The 17,822-nt window shown below is 44.3% G+C and overlaps 2 protein-coding genes across 4 annotated transcripts in view; one reads left to right on the forward strand and one right to left on the reverse strand.

The window, feature by feature from the left end:
- The window catches only part of LOC126291783 (retinol-binding protein pinta-like), a 252,495-nt gene extending 249,687 nt beyond the window's left edge, over window positions 1-2,808 (reverse strand). Inside the window, exon 1 of one of the 3 annotated variants that reach the window (XM_049985475.1) lies at window positions 2,747-2,808. The gene's annotated coding sequence lies outside the window, so the exon portion shown is untranslated. The remainder of the gene's footprint in view (window positions 1-2,746) is intronic. The other 2 variants (XM_049985476.1, XM_049985477.1) reach the window with 2 other exon arrangements.
- Window positions 2,809-6,394: 3,586 nt separating this feature from the next.
- LOC126291492 (odorant receptor 22c-like) overlaps window positions 6,395-17,822 on the forward strand; it is a 115,639-nt gene continuing 104,211 nt past the window's right edge. Inside the window, exons 1-2 of the mRNA XM_049985000.1 lie at window positions 6,395-6,555; window positions 16,483-16,613. Of these exons, the coding sequence (XP_049840957.1) occupies window positions 6,395-6,555; window positions 16,483-16,613 (292 nt within the window). The remainder of the gene's footprint in view (window positions 6,556-16,482; window positions 16,614-17,822) is intronic.

Here is a 17,822-nt window from a genome sequence, read left to right on the forward strand (position 1 = left end):
ACACTCATCATCGAGGACAACGTACTGGGTTCTATTTCTTAAGAAGTCTTCGAGCCACTCACATACTTGGGAACCAATCCCATATGCTCGTACCTTAGTTAGGAGTCAGCAGTGGGGCATCGAGTCAAACGCTTTCCGGAAGTCAAGGAATATGGCATCCGTCCGATACCCTTCATCCACGGTTCGCAAGATATGTGAAAAAAGGGCGAGTTGCGTTGCGCAGGAGCGATGCTTTCTAAAGCCGTGCTGATACATGGACAGCAACTTCTCTGTCTCAAGGAAATTCATTATATTCGAACTGAGAATGTGTCCGAGAATCCTGCAACAAACCGATGTTTAGGATATTGGTCTGTAATTTTGAGGATCCGTCCTTCTACCCTTCTTATATACAGGCGTCACCTGCGCTTTTTTCCAGTCGCTCGAGACATACACGTGTTGCAGGACTGGTTGTTTTCTAAACTGACAGGGAACATCCAAAATTTCGTATTCGAACGAGACGGAGCTCCGCCTCGTTGGCACAGGGCAGTGGGCCGCCATCTGAAAGAAGGATTTCCAGACAGCTGCACTGGGAGCAGCGTCCATATTGATTTGGCACTCTTCAAGATACCCCTAAGGCGCTTTGCGATATATTTCTTTGGGGATATATGAAAGACAATGTGTACGTACAGCCTACGCTGGCAACACTGACTGAACTGCTCAGTCGTCGATGCCACGCTTCTGAACACTGACAGTGGAATGTTCGAACGATTATGGGTCGAAGCTGACTACTGTATGAATTCTGTCGTGTAACACGAGCAGGACACATTAGTACATTTGTACTGGCGTGTAAGAAACTTTAACCTTGTAGTGCATAGCGCCCGCTACAGTGGAAAGCTGTTAATGGTCACTTCTTTGGCATTTTCAATCAGTCCTGGGGCTGAAAATGCACACATTTGACTGCAGTGGGCACTCCCTACTGGTGTTGTATCCTGCATGTATTAGCAGCCTCATGGCTGAAAACGCCAGAAAATTGACCATTATAAGTTGTCCACTGCAGTGAGACTCATGCACCACAGGGTTAAAATGTGCTCTTCCATGCAATGTATAATCACTACTTTCATGTAATACTTTGTAAAATACATTCATCCAGAACTGGAAGAATTATTTGTCCATTTTCAAAGGGCACCAATAATACCTTCAAAAACGTTCTTAAGTATTCCTTCTGCTACCTTTTCGCTTGAAAGGAGTGTCTTGAAAGGACGATATAAGCGAACATCAACAAAAGAAAAACGGGGATAATGGAATTTAGTCGAATTAAGTCGGGTGACGCTGAGGGAATCGCTGGCCGAAGTGGCCGTGCGGTTCTAGGCGCTGCAGTCTGGAACCGCGAGGCCGCTACGGTCGCAGGTTCGAATCGTGCCTCGGGCATGGGTGTGTGTGATGTCCTTAGGTTAGTTAGATTTAACTAGTTCTACCTTCTAGGGGACTGACCTCAGCAGTTGAGTCCCATAGTGCTCAGAGCCATTTGAACCATTTTTGCTGAGGGAATCAGATTAGGAAATGAGACACTTAAAGCAGTATTTGGGGGGGGGGGGGGGGCAAAATAACTGATCTGATGATGGTCGAAGTAGAGAGGATATAAAATGTAGACTGGCAATGGCAAGGAAAGCGTTTCTGAAGAAGAGAAATTTATTAACATCGAGTATAGATTTAAGTGTCAAGATGTCGTTTCTGAAAGTATTTGCGTGGAGTGTAGACATGTATGGAAGTGAAACATGGACCATAATTAGCTTAGACAAGAACAGAATAGCTTTCGGAATGTGGTGCTACAGAAGAATGCTGAAGATTAGATGGGTAGATCGTATAACTAATGAAGAGGTATTGAATAAGATTGGGAAGAAGAGAAGTTTGTGGCTTAACTTGACTAGAAGAAGGGATCGGTTGGCAGGGCATGTTCTGAGGCATCAAGGGATCACCAGTTTAGTACTGAAGGGCAGCGTGGAGGGTAAAAATCGTAGAGTGAGACCAAGAGATGAAAACACTAAGTAGGTTCAGAAGGATGTAGGCTGCAGTAGGTACTGGGAGATGAAGAAGGTTGCACAGGATAGAGTAGTATGGAGAGATGCATCAAACCAGTCTCAGGACTGAAGACCACAACAACAACAACAACCTTCTCGGTAATGAGATTTTTTGTTACATATCATCTCCAAAAAAGCAACAATTCGCTCTCGAGGAATGGTAAGTTTACATACATTAAAAAATGCTCGTGGGGCATTGTTGGCCGGGAGCTCCAACTGGGGAAGTTCGTCGGCTGCTGAGTGCAAGTCTTATTTTAGTCGACGCCATATTGGGCGACTTGCGTGCCGGTGACGAAGATAAAATGGTGAGAAGGATAACACAACACCCAGTCTAGGAAGCGGAGATAATGTCCAACCCGGCCGCGAACTGAACCCGGGCCCTTTGCATCGTACGCAAGCACATTATCGGTTAAGCAGGCGGACATTCACATATATATGTAGTCACCCACACAAGATACCGAAAGGAGTGAAGCATACATGCGTGGGATATTGAAGAACGTTATACCTGCCAACTGTGTAGCTACAGGGAGAACTAATGTGGTAGCGATAAGTAAGACTAATTTCCTCGAATGAATTACCGCTTCGTTCCATACAAACAGAAAATTCCCTCCAGCTGTAGAAAGAGAGGGAGCGGCGGTATGCGTGACTGAGCTGACTGCAGTTGGCTAGGCAGCCGCGAGCACACTCACCGCTGCAGCAGTTGCCTCCCACGCGCGTCTGTACAGCTGGGCGGTCGGTAGCCGACTGCCGTGCTGCGCCAGTGTCGCGCTCCATTGGTGCCTCACTAGCGCCTCTAGCGGCCAGACGCGCAACAACTCGCGGCTGACCCCTCTGCTCCAGCGCGGTGAACAATAGTAAAGGCTGACGGATGGGAGAAAGGACTTTTCATAGTCACTGTAAAGACTCCATAACAGAAAACGATCTTTGCCAAAAAATTACATATCTGAGGACAACGAAAAAAGTTCTAAATAGATGTGTAACGTATTGCCGTGACTATATTCGTGATTTCCTGTCACAGAAGTCACAGTTCGTAGTAATTGACGGACAGTCATTGAGTAAAACAGAAGTTATTTCTAGCATTCCCGAAGGTGTGTTGTAGGCTCTCTGCTGTTCTTCTCTCTATAAACGATTTAGGAGACAATCTGAGTAGTCCTCTAAGGTTGTTTCCAGATGTTCCACATCGTTCAATGAAGTCATCAGACGATCAAAACCAATTGCAAAGCGAATCAGAAAAAAATCTCTGTATGGTGCGAAAATGGGCAATTGACTCTAAATAATAAAAATTTTAAGGTCATCGACATGAGTGTTAAAAGGAGTCCGTTAGACTTCGATTACCCAAAAAACCAGTAAAATCGAAAGGCGTAAATTCAACTAAATATCTAGAAATTACAATTACGAAGAACTTAAATTGGAAAGAACACAGAAAATATTTTGGGGAAGGCAAACCAAGGACTGCGTTTTATTGGCAGAATACTTTATAAATGTAACAGATATATTGAAGAGACTACTTACACTAGGCTAGACCGTTCCCTTTTGGAGTACTGCTGCGTGGCCTGGTGTCGCTACCAGACAGGATTAACGGAGTACACCGAGAGAGTTCAAAGAATTGCGAATTACGGATGGGTTGGACTTCATTAAGACAAAGGCGTTTCTCGTTGTAACGCAATCTTCTCACGTAATTTCAAGCACCAACTTTCTCCTCCGAATGCGAAAATATTTTGTTGACGCCGGCCTACATAGGGAAATCAGAGCTCGCACGTGAAGATATAGTTGTTCGTTTCTTCCGCTCGCTGTTCGGTATTGAAATAACAGAGAATTATTATGTAGGTGGTTCGATGAACTCTCTGCCCCGGCCGCTTTGGCTGAGCGGTTCTAGGCGCTTCAGTCCAGAACCGCGCTGCTGCTACGGTCGCAGGTTTGAACTTTTTTTTTTTAACCCTCTGCCATGTACTTCAGTTCGATTTGCAGAGTATTCATGTACATGTAGATGTGCATGAGTTATCTTTTTACGTGGCTTCTTGGAAATGACTACATAATTTTTATTACACTGTGCTACCTTGTCTTTCAGTGTAGCTCATAATTTTTCTTCTCAAATTACACTCCTCACTGAAATAGGCTGCTTCTGCCAGAAAATGCAGCTAGCAGTACGAAGAATGACTCGATGAGTGAATTATTCATACATTATAAAACTCATAATATTCTAATCTTTCAGAACGGCATTAAGGATACACAGAACTGATCAAATAAACGTAGTAGTCAGATTTAATCATATCCAAGTTCGGCCCATCTTCTTCCTCTTCGCATGCAATCAGTGTTTTGAGAAAGTTTTGTCCACCAGTCGCCAAAAGAGGAAAAAGCAGCTTGAGGTCTTGGGCTTTCGACTTCTTAATCTTGAGAACATTGTTGTAAATCTGACTGAAAGTTAACTCGCGTGAAAGCTTCACGGTGTTCCGAAAAGCGCCCATACGCCACGGTCCTCTATATAAGTGTCTCGCACAAAAACGTAACTCGTGCATGTTTCAATTTCATACATCCTTAGCCATTTCGAGTTGTTTTCGTGTTGTTGTTTTTTCGCAGATGTTTTGATGTAGTGGTCAATAGCTCCTTTCATTTTGTATATCACTGACTGATCTATTTTGTAGATGCGGAAAGATGTTAGACGCTTTCGAGACGAGTAAATGACTGTCTCCCAATCGTCGGGTACTTCAATGACCTGATCTTGTCTCTTACGCAAAATCAAGGACAAATATTGATCACTGAGCAAAAACCAATAGCCTCCCATGGGGAAGATATAAGTTGCTCCGTTGAACATTTTCAGGCCGTGTATTTGCATATAAAAAACATGACGAAAATTTTTAATGACTAGAACTTCCCTCTGGAACCAAAACTAAATATCTCTCCATATGTTTCTTGCTTTTCAGGTAATGAAAGAATAAATACGTCACTTCGTCACTCTGGCGGGAGCACTTTCGCGGATGTATTATTTATGTGTTCCTCGCCCAACAACTTCTTCTTCAGATGGTAGAGCACTTGCCCGCGAAAGGCAAAGGTCCCGAGTTCGAGTCTCGGTCCGGCATGCAGTTTCAATCTGCCAGGAACATATCAGCGCACACTCCGCTGCAGAAAAAGAGTGAAAATTTCATTCTGGAAACTTCTTCTTTATTATATTTTCCTTTCTTTCTTGATGGTTTTGCTTTTTAAAGTCACTGAACACAGTCTTCGGAGTTCATTAGAGAATCACAGCCACTGAACCGCCACGTGCCGAAGCATAGACTGTAATAATCCGACAAATAGTATGAACGCGACAGTGAATGCTGCGGTTGCAATTTCGCCTAATTTCACTCAAAAATAGCTCTTGTCAGTTTCTGTTATAATCAAAAATTATTTTGGTAAAGCCTATTTTTGTAGAACCATCACATTTTTGAGCTGCAATACCTCAGGACGGGAGTCATCTCTATCTGATTAGAACAAATGGTGAGGCTTCGGGATGGCTACAAGAGTGCACGGAAATCGAGAAAACGGGAAAACTGACAAGGGTTGTTTTTGTTATGAAGTCTTATCTGCCTTGTTCGTTTACGTCTGCATTATACTCCGTAAAGCTCTGTACAGTGCATGAGGGCGTCTCGAACCACTTACACCAGTTTCCTTTCTATTCTGGTTCCGTACCGATCGAGGTAAAAATGTTAGTCTATACGCCACTGTACGCACGCTAATGTCTCATAAGCCATCCTCTCATGGGACGTGAACATTCGAAAGCTGGAACCCCTCTTCCTCTTGGGGATAAGAACTGCCTTAGCTGCTCTCAGGGCTTCCATTACGATAGGGAGTAGTTTCTAGCTTTTTCGTCTTTGTCGTCGCCTTCACTGCCAGGCCTTGCTACGTGTCATCGCCTTCGCCGCCAGCTGTCGCTACCTCCATCGCTGCTGGCCATCATTTTCGCAATGATATCTCACCCTGGTTACTGGTCATCGATATCCAGCATCTCTACTGCCAATCTTGGCCTCCATCAACGTCACCCCCGCTTCATAGCATGTTTGTCATGGCACCGCCTCCCTCTGTTGATAGACACCACCACATCACTCCTGACATATCTATTTCCATCCCTGTCACATCGTATCCATTCTCATCGTTCATGACTTCACCATAGCTCTTCGCCGTTGTCCCAGCACTGCTTCTGCGGCTGCTCACTCCCGACATGATGGACGACCATACTGCGTCAATTATGTACACCTCTCCACCCCTGCTCCATCTGTCACCAAAGGGAGCACTCCCCGTAACCCATCCCTACATCCTTCCCCCATCATATACCGTATTCAGTACTACTGCCCCAGTTACCCATGCACCCATCATTGTCCACAGCTTCCCCTACCTTTTCTCTTTCACCCACGCCTCACCAGCCACCTCAACCACTGCCGCACGTGTCACCGCTCACCGAGCTACAGTTGCAAGAGATGACATCACCAGGAGCACCTCCTCGAGCCTCTCAGCGCCGACCTACGTGAGCTGAGCTAAAGGAACCTGCACAGCTCCCACATAATCATCAAAAACGTCACATCCCGCCAACCCCATTCTACAACCATCCTTCTCTCCAACAGCCGTTAAGAAATCTTTGAAATGGCAAACCCCTGACATCTGCTCCACAGCCACACCTAGAAAACCGCAAACTGAACATGACAACACTGAGCATGTGGACACAAACACAACTCCTTCTCCTCTAGCTTCTTCCCCTACCATCCATAACAGTGACCCTGAGCCAAACTTCCTTAAACACAAATCCCTCACCTTCTAAGTCAGAAAGTACCCCCCAGCTTCGACATCCAACAAATCATCACAACAAAGGTCTTCGTTCTACTAAAGTCCCTAAACCCCAACAAGTCCATACCGTCCTTGTCTCCAAAATTCCTCGCATTACCTTTGTCCCAAAGCCTCCTTGACACCTCTCACCACCACACCCAGGGACAAACACCTTCTGCCTTACTGTTGTTTTCCCACCCTCACTGCAGTGATAACGAAGACCGACCTTGATATCACAGATGAGGCAGTGGCATTTGAACCAAAAAAAAAAACAATCAAGATAAGTCCAGAAAGCCCTTCGGATCGATAATGACCTTGGCCGCATCCGTGGCTTCACTGAATCTACCGCTACTATAGACCACCTGCATAAAGAGGGAGCCCTGATCTATTTCCACTGCCACAAGGTCGAACGTCAACCAAATCTCCCTACTGTCAAAAAAGTCTCTGCTGCTACAATGACCACCTTACTGCAGATTACAAAAACCCAGCTACTTGTCCACACTGCAAAGCCTCCCATTTTCTTAAACATTGCCATACCCTTGTATCCCCTCCTACCTGCAATGACTCCCACCCAACCTACTCTCCGAAATGCAAAGCTAAGCCATAACGAGGAAACCTGAGTTCACTGTCTCAATCCATCCGATTGATGCCCCGCTCAACCCAACAATTCCCTCCGCTCAGCTCCGTTTACTGAAGAAGATATATAAAATTTGTTATCATCATCCTCCAAAACATCTATCCATTCCAACGATCAAACACCCATCAACAAATCTCTCTTGCTGCCTGCGTCATCTTCCATCTCAACATCCACGCTACCAGCTTCACTTCGTCTTCACATCATTGTTTGACCTCCTCAGACCTTATATATGCACAGACCAGTCTTATTCCTTTAATCCTGTACTACAGCATTCTTTCCGTCCCCACAACGTCCATACTGTTATTCCTAATGAAACAATCTTTCAACGCTACACTCCATCCAGATCTCTCCCCAAATCCTTCATCCTTCAGATAACCCCTTTTCCCCTTCGCAAGAGAGGGAATTGCAATTGACCAGAACAAAAACATCCCTGATGCGCATTTTCAACTATTCTCGACGTTATGAATAGTTCATTAAATTTCGTACATGCAGCCGCGCAGATAAATTAACAATCCTTCAATCCTATCACACCATCCAGACATCTCCCTAAATTCTTAATCGTACACACAGCCCCTTTCACCTTCGCCAGAGGGGGTGTTGCAATTGGCCACAACGAAAACATTCCTGACGCGCATTTTCATCTATTTCCTGCGCAGCGAACAGTTCCTTAAATTTCCTGCAGACAGCTGCGCAAATAAATTTTCTTCCAATGTGATTTCGCTCGCATTTCGTCTGGCTATCCTTATAGTGAGTCCCAAACCTGTTGCTAAGCTCCCAAGCGCTGCATTATATGCTCCACCACGGCTGTACACACGTGCGATTCACAGACGATGGTCGGCAGCAAAGAGATACACTTACACACGCGTCGCCTGTGGCGGAGGCGTACAGACATTCGAATCGCTTATCGATGTATGTTTGGCGACAACGACACCATGACGATTCCTCTGCAGTTTAATTATCTCAAGAGCCGCATTCTATGTTTTGTCCAGATTAAAACCATTATCTCTATTTATTAAATCATTAGCTAACCCAATCTCTATAGCTTTCTTGAGGCAGAATCCAAAGAGGAAGAGCAGTTCATGGAATGCCCTGTATCAATAAATGTTCGGCCACAGCTGACTTGTCTGGCTGTGATAAGAGTGTGTGTCTTCGATGTTCCACACATGTCTCATGAACGGTATGTGTTGTTTGACGTATGTATGACTTCCCACAATTTCCGCAAGGAATCTGATACACACCCGCCTTACGAAGCAATAAATCGTCCTTTACAGAACCGAGTAAAGCTGCAATCTTCGTGGGAGGACGGAATATCTTTTTCTCAGGAATACAGTCAATCTTCGAGGAAAGAGCACCCACGTAGGGCAAAAACGCGCTTGATCTGAAGGAATTACTATTTTCTTCCCCATCACATCCCTGCATTCTAGGTTGTACATTGAATGCTCTAAGAATTTGTTGCGGAGAAAATCCATTCGCTTTAAAAATGGCCTTGCGGTATGTCAGTTATTATTGCAAATTATCTTTATCGGATATACAGTGCGCCCTACACTGTGCGCGCTATGCACCAAGGTCTTATGGACACTTATGGACTATGAAGGGCGATGGCAGATACTAGCATGTAGATATAGATTTGTATGTGTAGGTTTACGATATACGGATGTCCTAATGTGCCATCAGCTTTATGGCGAACGGCAACATCCGAAAATGGGAGGCAGCCGTCTTTTTCTGTTTCCATACTAAATTTCATACTAGCACGGACAGTATTCAGATGCTTAAGGAATCGATGTAATTCATCCATCCCGTGCGGTCGTACTATAAATATGTCGTACACATACCTACACAAGACCTTTGGTTTAAATCTTGCTGAGTCCAGTGCCTTGTCCTCGAAGTCTTCCATGAATAAAGCAGCAACCAGAGGGGTCAGGGGGCTTCCCATAGCAGCTCCATAAATCTGCTCAAAAAATTCAACATTAAACTGAAAATAAGATGTTCAAATAAGGGCGTGATATTCTTATCAAAAGCCGGCCGCGGTGGTCTCGCGGTTCTAGGCGCGCAGTCCGGAACCGTGCGACTGCTACGGTCGCAGGTTCGAATCCTGCCTCGGGCATGGATGTGTGTGATGTCCTTAGGTTAGTTAGGTTTAAGTAGTTCTAAGTTCTATGGGGCTAATGACCACAGCAGTTGAGTCCCATAGTGCTCAGAGCCATTTGAACCATTTTTTTTTCTTATCAAAATGGTGGGCGATAAGAGACCTTTAAAGGTACCTTGGTATGTAATGACACCACGTGAAACTGAGGAGCTCATCCGTACTATATAGCCTGACATTGCTGAGCCTCTGAATAAAATTCATGGAATTCGAATGTGGTGACTATATTTTCCTACCAAAGGAAGCTAAATATTTGTCAGAAAAATACGTTGGTGAACCAATAGTGGTCGTGAAAGGCTGCGAAGACAGATCCTCTAGACACTCACCCTTACCCATCTTCTGAACTTTAGGGAGGTCATCAAGTCTCTGTCGCACCGCCCGTCGCACTTATAAACTTGTTTGACTTCCTTTATGAGTGATAAAGCGTTCAGTAACGCAGCAGTCCTTATTGTCAGCTTGTTGGTAGGGCCTCTGTTGATCTTCCGATACGCACCAGAACTAAGTAGAATCTTTTCCTTGTAGACTTCCTGAGGCAAAAGGACGGTAGCGTTGCCTTTATCAGCACGCAGGACGACTGCGTCAGTATCCTCACGCAGCTTTTTCTGTATTTGAATACGCATGCCTATACCAGTTTCTTTGGCGCTTCAGTGTAATATTTGATGCCACAGCGTTTAAATTTATGAATGTTTGCCCGCAGCTCGTGCCAAACTGAGATATCCACGAGCAAAAAACAACGCTGCAACGTGGATCATGGGCCACACAGCATCGTTTATTATGCACAATAGGCATGCTAGTTTCCTAGACTATTATTCTTACATAGAAACTGAACACTTTAAAATAAGCCAACATTGTGACTGCAGGAGGATCTTTGGAAATATGCTGAAAATCATAATTAACGGTTAAATGCTTGAAACACAATATTTTGGATAGTAGAGGTTGCCAGTTACCTGTATGTAGGTATGTATGAATCCTATTTGCTTCCTTGGACTTAAGTTCTTGTCGGAATTTTAAGATACTATTCAGATGCTCACCAATGCAGAAGGCATTTTTTCTTTCCCATTTTCGTCTTAACATTTTCGTTGTATCGCAGAGCAGCGCGGCAACTTTCCTTCAACAGTGAAGGGATAGTCTTATGTGCACCATAAAATTTTCTGTTTACCACTTGGCAAAAAAAAAAAAAAAAAAAAAAAACAGTGGTCGTGCGGTAACGTCTCGCTTCCCACGCCCGGGTTCGCGGGTTCGATTCCCGGCGGGGTCAGGGATTTTCTCTGCCTCGTGATTGGGTGTTGTGTGATGTCCTTAGGTTAGTTAGGTTTAAGTAGTTCTAAGTTCTAGGGGAAAGTTTGTCCGACACCTAGGGTATAACATATGTACCGCAAAGATTTCAAAACTTAAAACAAACGAAAAATCAGTTCTTCCGCTATCCTCACGGACCGGTGGAACTAATTCACGTTTTGTTGTGAAGTTACCAATTATCTTGGGCCCCAACATCATTGCAGGACTGGCAAAGATGACACAGAGGGATATAGAACCACGCCACAGGAACCGCAGTACGATGCAGTACAGCGGATCACATTCGCATAGACAGAGGCGTCGCGGCCGTAGTGAGAACAGGAGACTGGACGGCACGCGAAGCCCAGGCGGATCCGAGAGTGACACACGTCATCCATATCAGAACTGGCGTAACAATAACAGCCAAAATAGGCTTCGTTAGCGTAATCAACAACATTACGGTAACCAACAAACTTATGGTAACCGACAGATTTACGGAAACGGGAATGAACGAAGTAAATATAGCAACCGCGACTGATCTCGGGGAGAGAGGTGTGGGATGCATAGTGTACCAGGTCATCCTACTCGAGTCGAGATTAGGCCAGCAAATTCCAGGCGAGCACTAGTGCATGGACTGTGCCATAATTATCAGATACGGGGGACGAGACACTGAAGGAGACTGTGGCAACTTTGGTTGGAAGTGTGCTCTCTGTAGGGAAGGAGTTGTAAGGTGTCAGGCAAATCCAACACCTTCCATAAAAACCCTGACATGATAAGCAAATCCAGTAGTACATCACATAGCTCCGAATAAATCGTGACATTAAATTAACCAAAGTAATACGTGTAACGAGTGAGCAAATGGAGTACCACAGACTAACACAAGAATGCCTAAATGCATGTCGTACCTTCCCACCGTGAGGCAGACGCAGTTCCGAGGGGAGAAACGAGGACAGAAGCCGAGAGCAGAATCGTGTTAATCTAGAAGGACGGACTGGACACCCACGTCGGCAGCCTACCTCTAAGACTACCACCCGCACGTTTTAGCGTGAGACTTTTTTGCGTCCCTGTTACGTCAAGGACCACCCCCCCCCCCCCCCCAGTCCATGTTAAAAGCTAGAGCCCTCCAGAAAAACAGTATAGATCTTACGATAACACAAAAAGGGCCACTACCACCCGCAAGTTTTAGCGTGAGACTTTTTCGCGTCTCAGATACGTCAAGGACCACCCCCCAGCCCATGTTAAAAGATAGAGCCCTCCAGAAGAACAGTATAGATCTTACGATAACGCTAAAAGGACCACACCAGCTGCAGGTTTTAGCGTGAGAGTTTTTCACGTCTCTGTTACGTTTCCAACTTTAAAAACATTGTCCCACCACGAAAAGTATAACGTTTCTCATTGGATAGACAGAATCTTGGTAGGCGGAGCTTAGGGTTAACATTGAGACCCTGATTGGTCAGATGAAAACACAGCCAGATACCTTTTTTAAATCTACTTCAGTAAATTGTAGTAAGGAGAAGTTAGGAGAGTTGGTTCCGAGACGGCGAAATGGATGGCTGCTGCGCCGGCCGCTGCCGCCCTGACGCTGCTTAAACACCGACAAGGTAATGAACGCACGCGATGCCGCATTTTTGAGCGCATAAGGCTTCACTCAGAACTGCAGAAGTCTCATCTGTTACACCCAGTTTTTGCGTAATACTAGTGTCGATCGTTAATTAAAACTCATGGTGTTCACATTTGCCACTTGAAGAACAGATCTGAAACGCGATGATTTTTCTTTTATATAGTTATTGAGAAGCCACATCAGCCACTGTAATTTACGACAAGTTAAATAAGTAATTAAAGATAATTGAGGGTCACTGTAGACCATTTTGATAGTTGTAGACCACTTTGATAGTTTTCTCTTTTGTGACACTTAAATTAAACCTAGATTATAGATGTGATATGGCATAGGTCATTCTTCGATAGATTGTAGAACTTGGAAACCCATTCAGGGAATATTCGTTCACATTTTTGTTGAACGCAGTTTGTTTTTACCATCCTGTATTAAAACATTTCCTTTTATCAATAGTGCAATTTATAAACGATGTTTCTGCGTAGAATAAAATTTCCAATGGTAAACTTAACTGCCTTTTCGACGTCATTTTACCAGCTAACTAAAAATAGGAAAGCCTTGAACCCTTTCCTCTAAATTTAGTTAGTATTAAGATTCTTTTACAGGGAGTGCAGTGGAGCTGACGCTGAGATCATTTAGTATTTGGTTATATCATCGCTAGTCTCACTGAACTCTTCTGAATTCTACATGTCATGTGTGGTCTGGCGTCTCCTTACCAGCAACAGGTCCCAGGTTCAAACTAGTCAATTCCCTAAAAAACACGCTCAGAGCGTCGTTGCGCGAAAGTGGTAGGGAGACACGATATAGAACAGACACCACCATGAATGTTTAGAGAGTGATTATGAATTTCAGATGTGGTGGTCTTTTGCAGTACCTGAATTTCTGATGTCGTCATGAGTGACGCTATAGAGGGTGTGGCGCTACAGAGAGGGAATATTTGTATAGCCGTTGTTTAAGGTGAAATTTTTCTGTGCTATATGTAATTCTGAAGGATGGCATTTTGAGTTTTGTCGTTCTATCGTGTTATTTGAGAGATGACTTGAAGCATTATAGGTAAATGGTTTCCCTATAAAGACGGAGAAGTGGCTTGTATCGTAAGTTTTCTTTTAGGCTGAGGATGTATGGTATGATTTTTGGTTAATAGAGAGAGCAGTTGGGGAAATAGTCGTGATGGGTTACACGAGACTGGAGCTTGCCTCAGAGGTTGCCGTACATGCGCAGATTAATTTTAGCCAGTGTACAATGAGGAGACTGTGCCTATGCCAATAATGTTAATGTACAGATAGATATAGTTGCCGTTTTGAAAAAGAAGATTTATTTCAAGTACTCGTGATGTTGTATTCTGTTCAAATCACTGATGCAAGGTGCATTACAAAAGCGTTAGACCGGAAGTGAGTGACATCCTCTCAATGAAATAATACTTTGTCCCACTTACACTATAGGGACAATTTTATTTTATACGCCTGGGAATGAAATGATACTAGTAATATTTGATTTTCAGTGAGATAACTAGACGAACTGATTTGCAGTTGTAACAGTATTCAAACTTTTCCACCACCAGGTATTATCTTAATTATGGAAACCAGAACGTGGGGAGCCCTGAGAAATTAGTATTAAGTTCAATCACCTGCCATTTGAAGTTTGGAAATCCTCTATTCCTGGATTTCGTCGTAAATGTGACGCAAAAGGAGTCTGAATGGAAGTGAAGTCGCGAGAGAGAAGAAGGAATTGGTCCGCATCGTGTAAAACGCATTCCATGTCGAAATGCACTGGAACCACAGACACTAGAGACTCAAAAGTCAAGAGGTCTGCATCACACTCCATATAATACATCATTTATTGAATGAGCATCGTACCAAAGATGGGGGAGAATATGGTCATTGACGAATAGTTTGATGTATCTGTATAACAGTGCTGTACAGTTACACATACAGAGTGGAGAAAAATTGTGTCACGAAATTATAACCCTGGGTAGGTGATGTCAGTAGGAACCAGAAGTACTGTTGTTGTGTTGGTCGACAACGTACCATTTTTAAACTGCGGAAACTTGGCGCCACGAGCTCCGATTGGCTGCGGGATTGCCCTGTTGCCGGATGCTCTGGAAAACGCATGACTGCGAATGCTTCACCTGCCGGAGATCGCGATGTATCCAAGATGACCCGCGGCCCGCATCTCGTGGTCGTGCGGTAACGTTCTCGCTTCCCACGCCCGGGTTCGATTCCCGGCGGGGTCAGGGATTTTTTCTGCCCCGTGATGGCTGGATGTTGTGTGATGTTCTTAGGTTAGTTAGGTTTAAGTAGTTCTAAGTTCTAGGGGACTGATGACCATCGATTTTAAGGCCCATAGTGCCCAGAGCCATTTGAACCTAGGTGGCCCGCACGCTCGGTCGTAGCGCGCCAACCTTCCACTGTGGGGGCCTGGGGGTCTATCCGCCGGGGTCCCGACACATCCATTGCAGTTTCATGATAAGACGTAGCAGGAACAAACCAGTCAACAGCCGTTAGTACGTGTACAGAAAGTCTGTTACAAATTGTGTAGCTAGGACATTGTTTACCTAAAGCAGGTGCTCGAACTCGCCCTAGGTGGTTCGCGGCCAGGTGGGTAAACTAGAAACTTGAAGAATCCTCACACGAAAAAGTCCGGTGGCTTGAGGTCTGGTGATCGCGGGGACCATGTCCTACGAGCACATGTGCCTGTCACCCGGCCTTCAAAGAGTTCATTGAAATATCTGCGCACAACGTGACTTATTTGCGGGCGCCCGATCATGCTGCAACCACATGAGTAGCTGTATGTCTAGGGCAACATCTTCCAGCAGGCTGGGTGGAGTTTCTTGCAAAAAGCGAAGTTACTTTGCCCCCGTAAGTTGAGGAGGTAGACAGAAAGGCCCAATCAGATGGTCTCACCCACAATGCCTGTTCAAATGTTGAGGGAAAATCGTACCTGGTGTCCGTGGAAGTATGTGATGTGACGATTTCCCCTTGCCCGGTAATGAACGTTTAGAGTGTTGTAACGGCTATCCCGATGGAAGTCTGCACTCGTTGGTAAACAACATAATGGCCGGGAAGTCGGGATTTCGTGCAACAAGTCACAGAAACGACCGGAAAACCCTAGTCTGTGTTCATAGCCCGCCACAGGATTTTGGACTTGGACAGGGATGCTGGCCGTCATCCCTCAAAATCTCCCAGGCTAACCGATGAGTGACCCCCATATCGTGTCCAACCGCTCGAGTAATCGTCGTAGGTGCTTCCTCGGAGCGCTCCAGAACAGTCCCTCCAAATGCAGCATCCCGTCGTGTTCGAGGTATTCCAGCATCAACACAATATCCCGCTAACGAGCCTGTTTCGCCGAGTCGCCGGTGAACTGCTGTAAACGTTTGTGGGTGTGGGTGGCGTCTTGCTGGTTACCGTACCTCATGCGACCGTCGAGCTTCATGCGCATGACCGTCGTCTAGTCCATAAACAGAAACCACATCTCGTTGTTCTTCAGTCGAATATTGTGTCGCAATGCTTACTGTATGACTAAATTGCAGGTGACGCGTGTGTGCTCCGAAGCGAAGCTTACGTGTGAATGCCTCTGACGTGAGGTGGAGATAAACAGCTATTCTACACGTGTGCGTATCACGTTGGGGCAGTGACGAGGCGAGGGACGTTGGTACGAGTGAACCGACAACCGTAGCGCTGCCCTTCAACCGACAAATGGAAACAGAGCAATTCCACGGCCAATCGGAGGGCGTGGTGCCAAGTTTTCGTAGTTTGAAAATGGTGCGATGTCGACATACACAACATTAGTAGTTTTGGTTTCTACTGGCATCAGTTATCCAAGGTTAAAATTTCGTGACACAATTTTTCCCCACCCAGTATATATATTCCTGATATTTCAAGTATGTACATAAAAAGTGCTTTTCATTTCTATTTTTCCTGTTATTTGATTTATGTTAGTGTGATACATAATCTCATTATGATTCCAGGTATGACATATGTCAAGGTTTCTTGTGTCTGAATCACCATAATTTCCGCGAGATGTTTAAAGAAAAATGTGACAGCAGTTTTCCACAGGCCAGCAGACTTGTACTCCACAGAGGAGCAGTCAAACCAACTGGTATTAGGAATCAAAATAAGTGTTTTCCTTTTTATTTATGTGTTGGTATCAGAATCTTTACATGTGTTTCTTGTGAACTCTCCTAATCCTGTAGATAGGTCTGTATGGGAATGTAGTTAACGGTAACTAACGCTCTGTGTTTGTAGATAGCAGAGTCACCGTATCCACTCCAGTTCCTTACCAAATCTCGTACAAGACTTTTCCTTACCTATTTCTCGATGTAAATGACATGTTTTACTGTCTATTTAATAACTGTCTTTATTGTCTAAATTTTGAGTCTCACTTCGGTAGTGTTAAAAAAGCTTATATATGATATTTTGCTTATACAAGTAACCTTTTAAGAAGTAAATTTATTTCTTTTTCTCATTGAAATATTTTCGAATGCTTCAATGCTTAATTTATTTAGTCATATACGAGAAAGTTTTCTTGCTTCTTTCATGTGATTTCATTAAGGAGTCCAACCTTGAAAAGCAATTTTTGGGACAGTTTCTCATGTATTAGCTTCATGTCAATAGTAGAAATTTCCTTTTGTAAAGCCTATACGATATTATCGTGAGATATTTCTCACTGCAGTATGAAATGAGTTTCCCGGTGCTTCTGCCGCCGAGGGACATGCAGAATAGCCAGTTCGTGTCTCCCTTGCGCAGAAATATCATAGACGATCGAAGGCGGATCACAATTCGACGTCAATGACGACACATAGAGACTGCACACCACAAGACCACAAGAGTTGCATTGCAGTATCATATTTTATTACGGAAGTGACTGTTTCAGATATTGCGCTGTGTGCAGGAGCCAAAGACGTTACTCCTTGCATAAGAAAAGCAAATTGCATTATCTCTGATTTTTATTATCTTTGTTGTTGAATGTAACGTTAATGACTCCGATTTTGTTCTTGCTCTGATAAAGATGAAGGCACTTATAATAGTGACCATTACAACTCGACAGTTAGACTGTATAACATCCCAGCTCCTCCACCAAATTATAACATTTCAGCTCCTCAACACCAAAGTAAAACGTTGCATTAGGAGGTGTCTGCTTCGTGCAAAAGGTCTTGAGTTCATATTGACGACAACAAGTAATTCTTCATTACAGACGTTTATTTACAAACAGAACTGACAGACTTCACAGACTCAACAACTGACTCTCAGAGCTAACCGCACTGCATATCCGAACTGGCAACTGACAACTCCTAGGTGTATTAATATC

The sequence above is a fragment of the Schistocerca gregaria genome, chromosome 9 (genome assembly GCF_023897955.1).
Source record: "Schistocerca gregaria isolate iqSchGreg1 chromosome 9, iqSchGreg1.2, whole genome shotgun sequence".
NCBI lineage: Eukaryota > Metazoa > Arthropoda > Insecta > Orthoptera > Acrididae > Schistocerca > Schistocerca gregaria.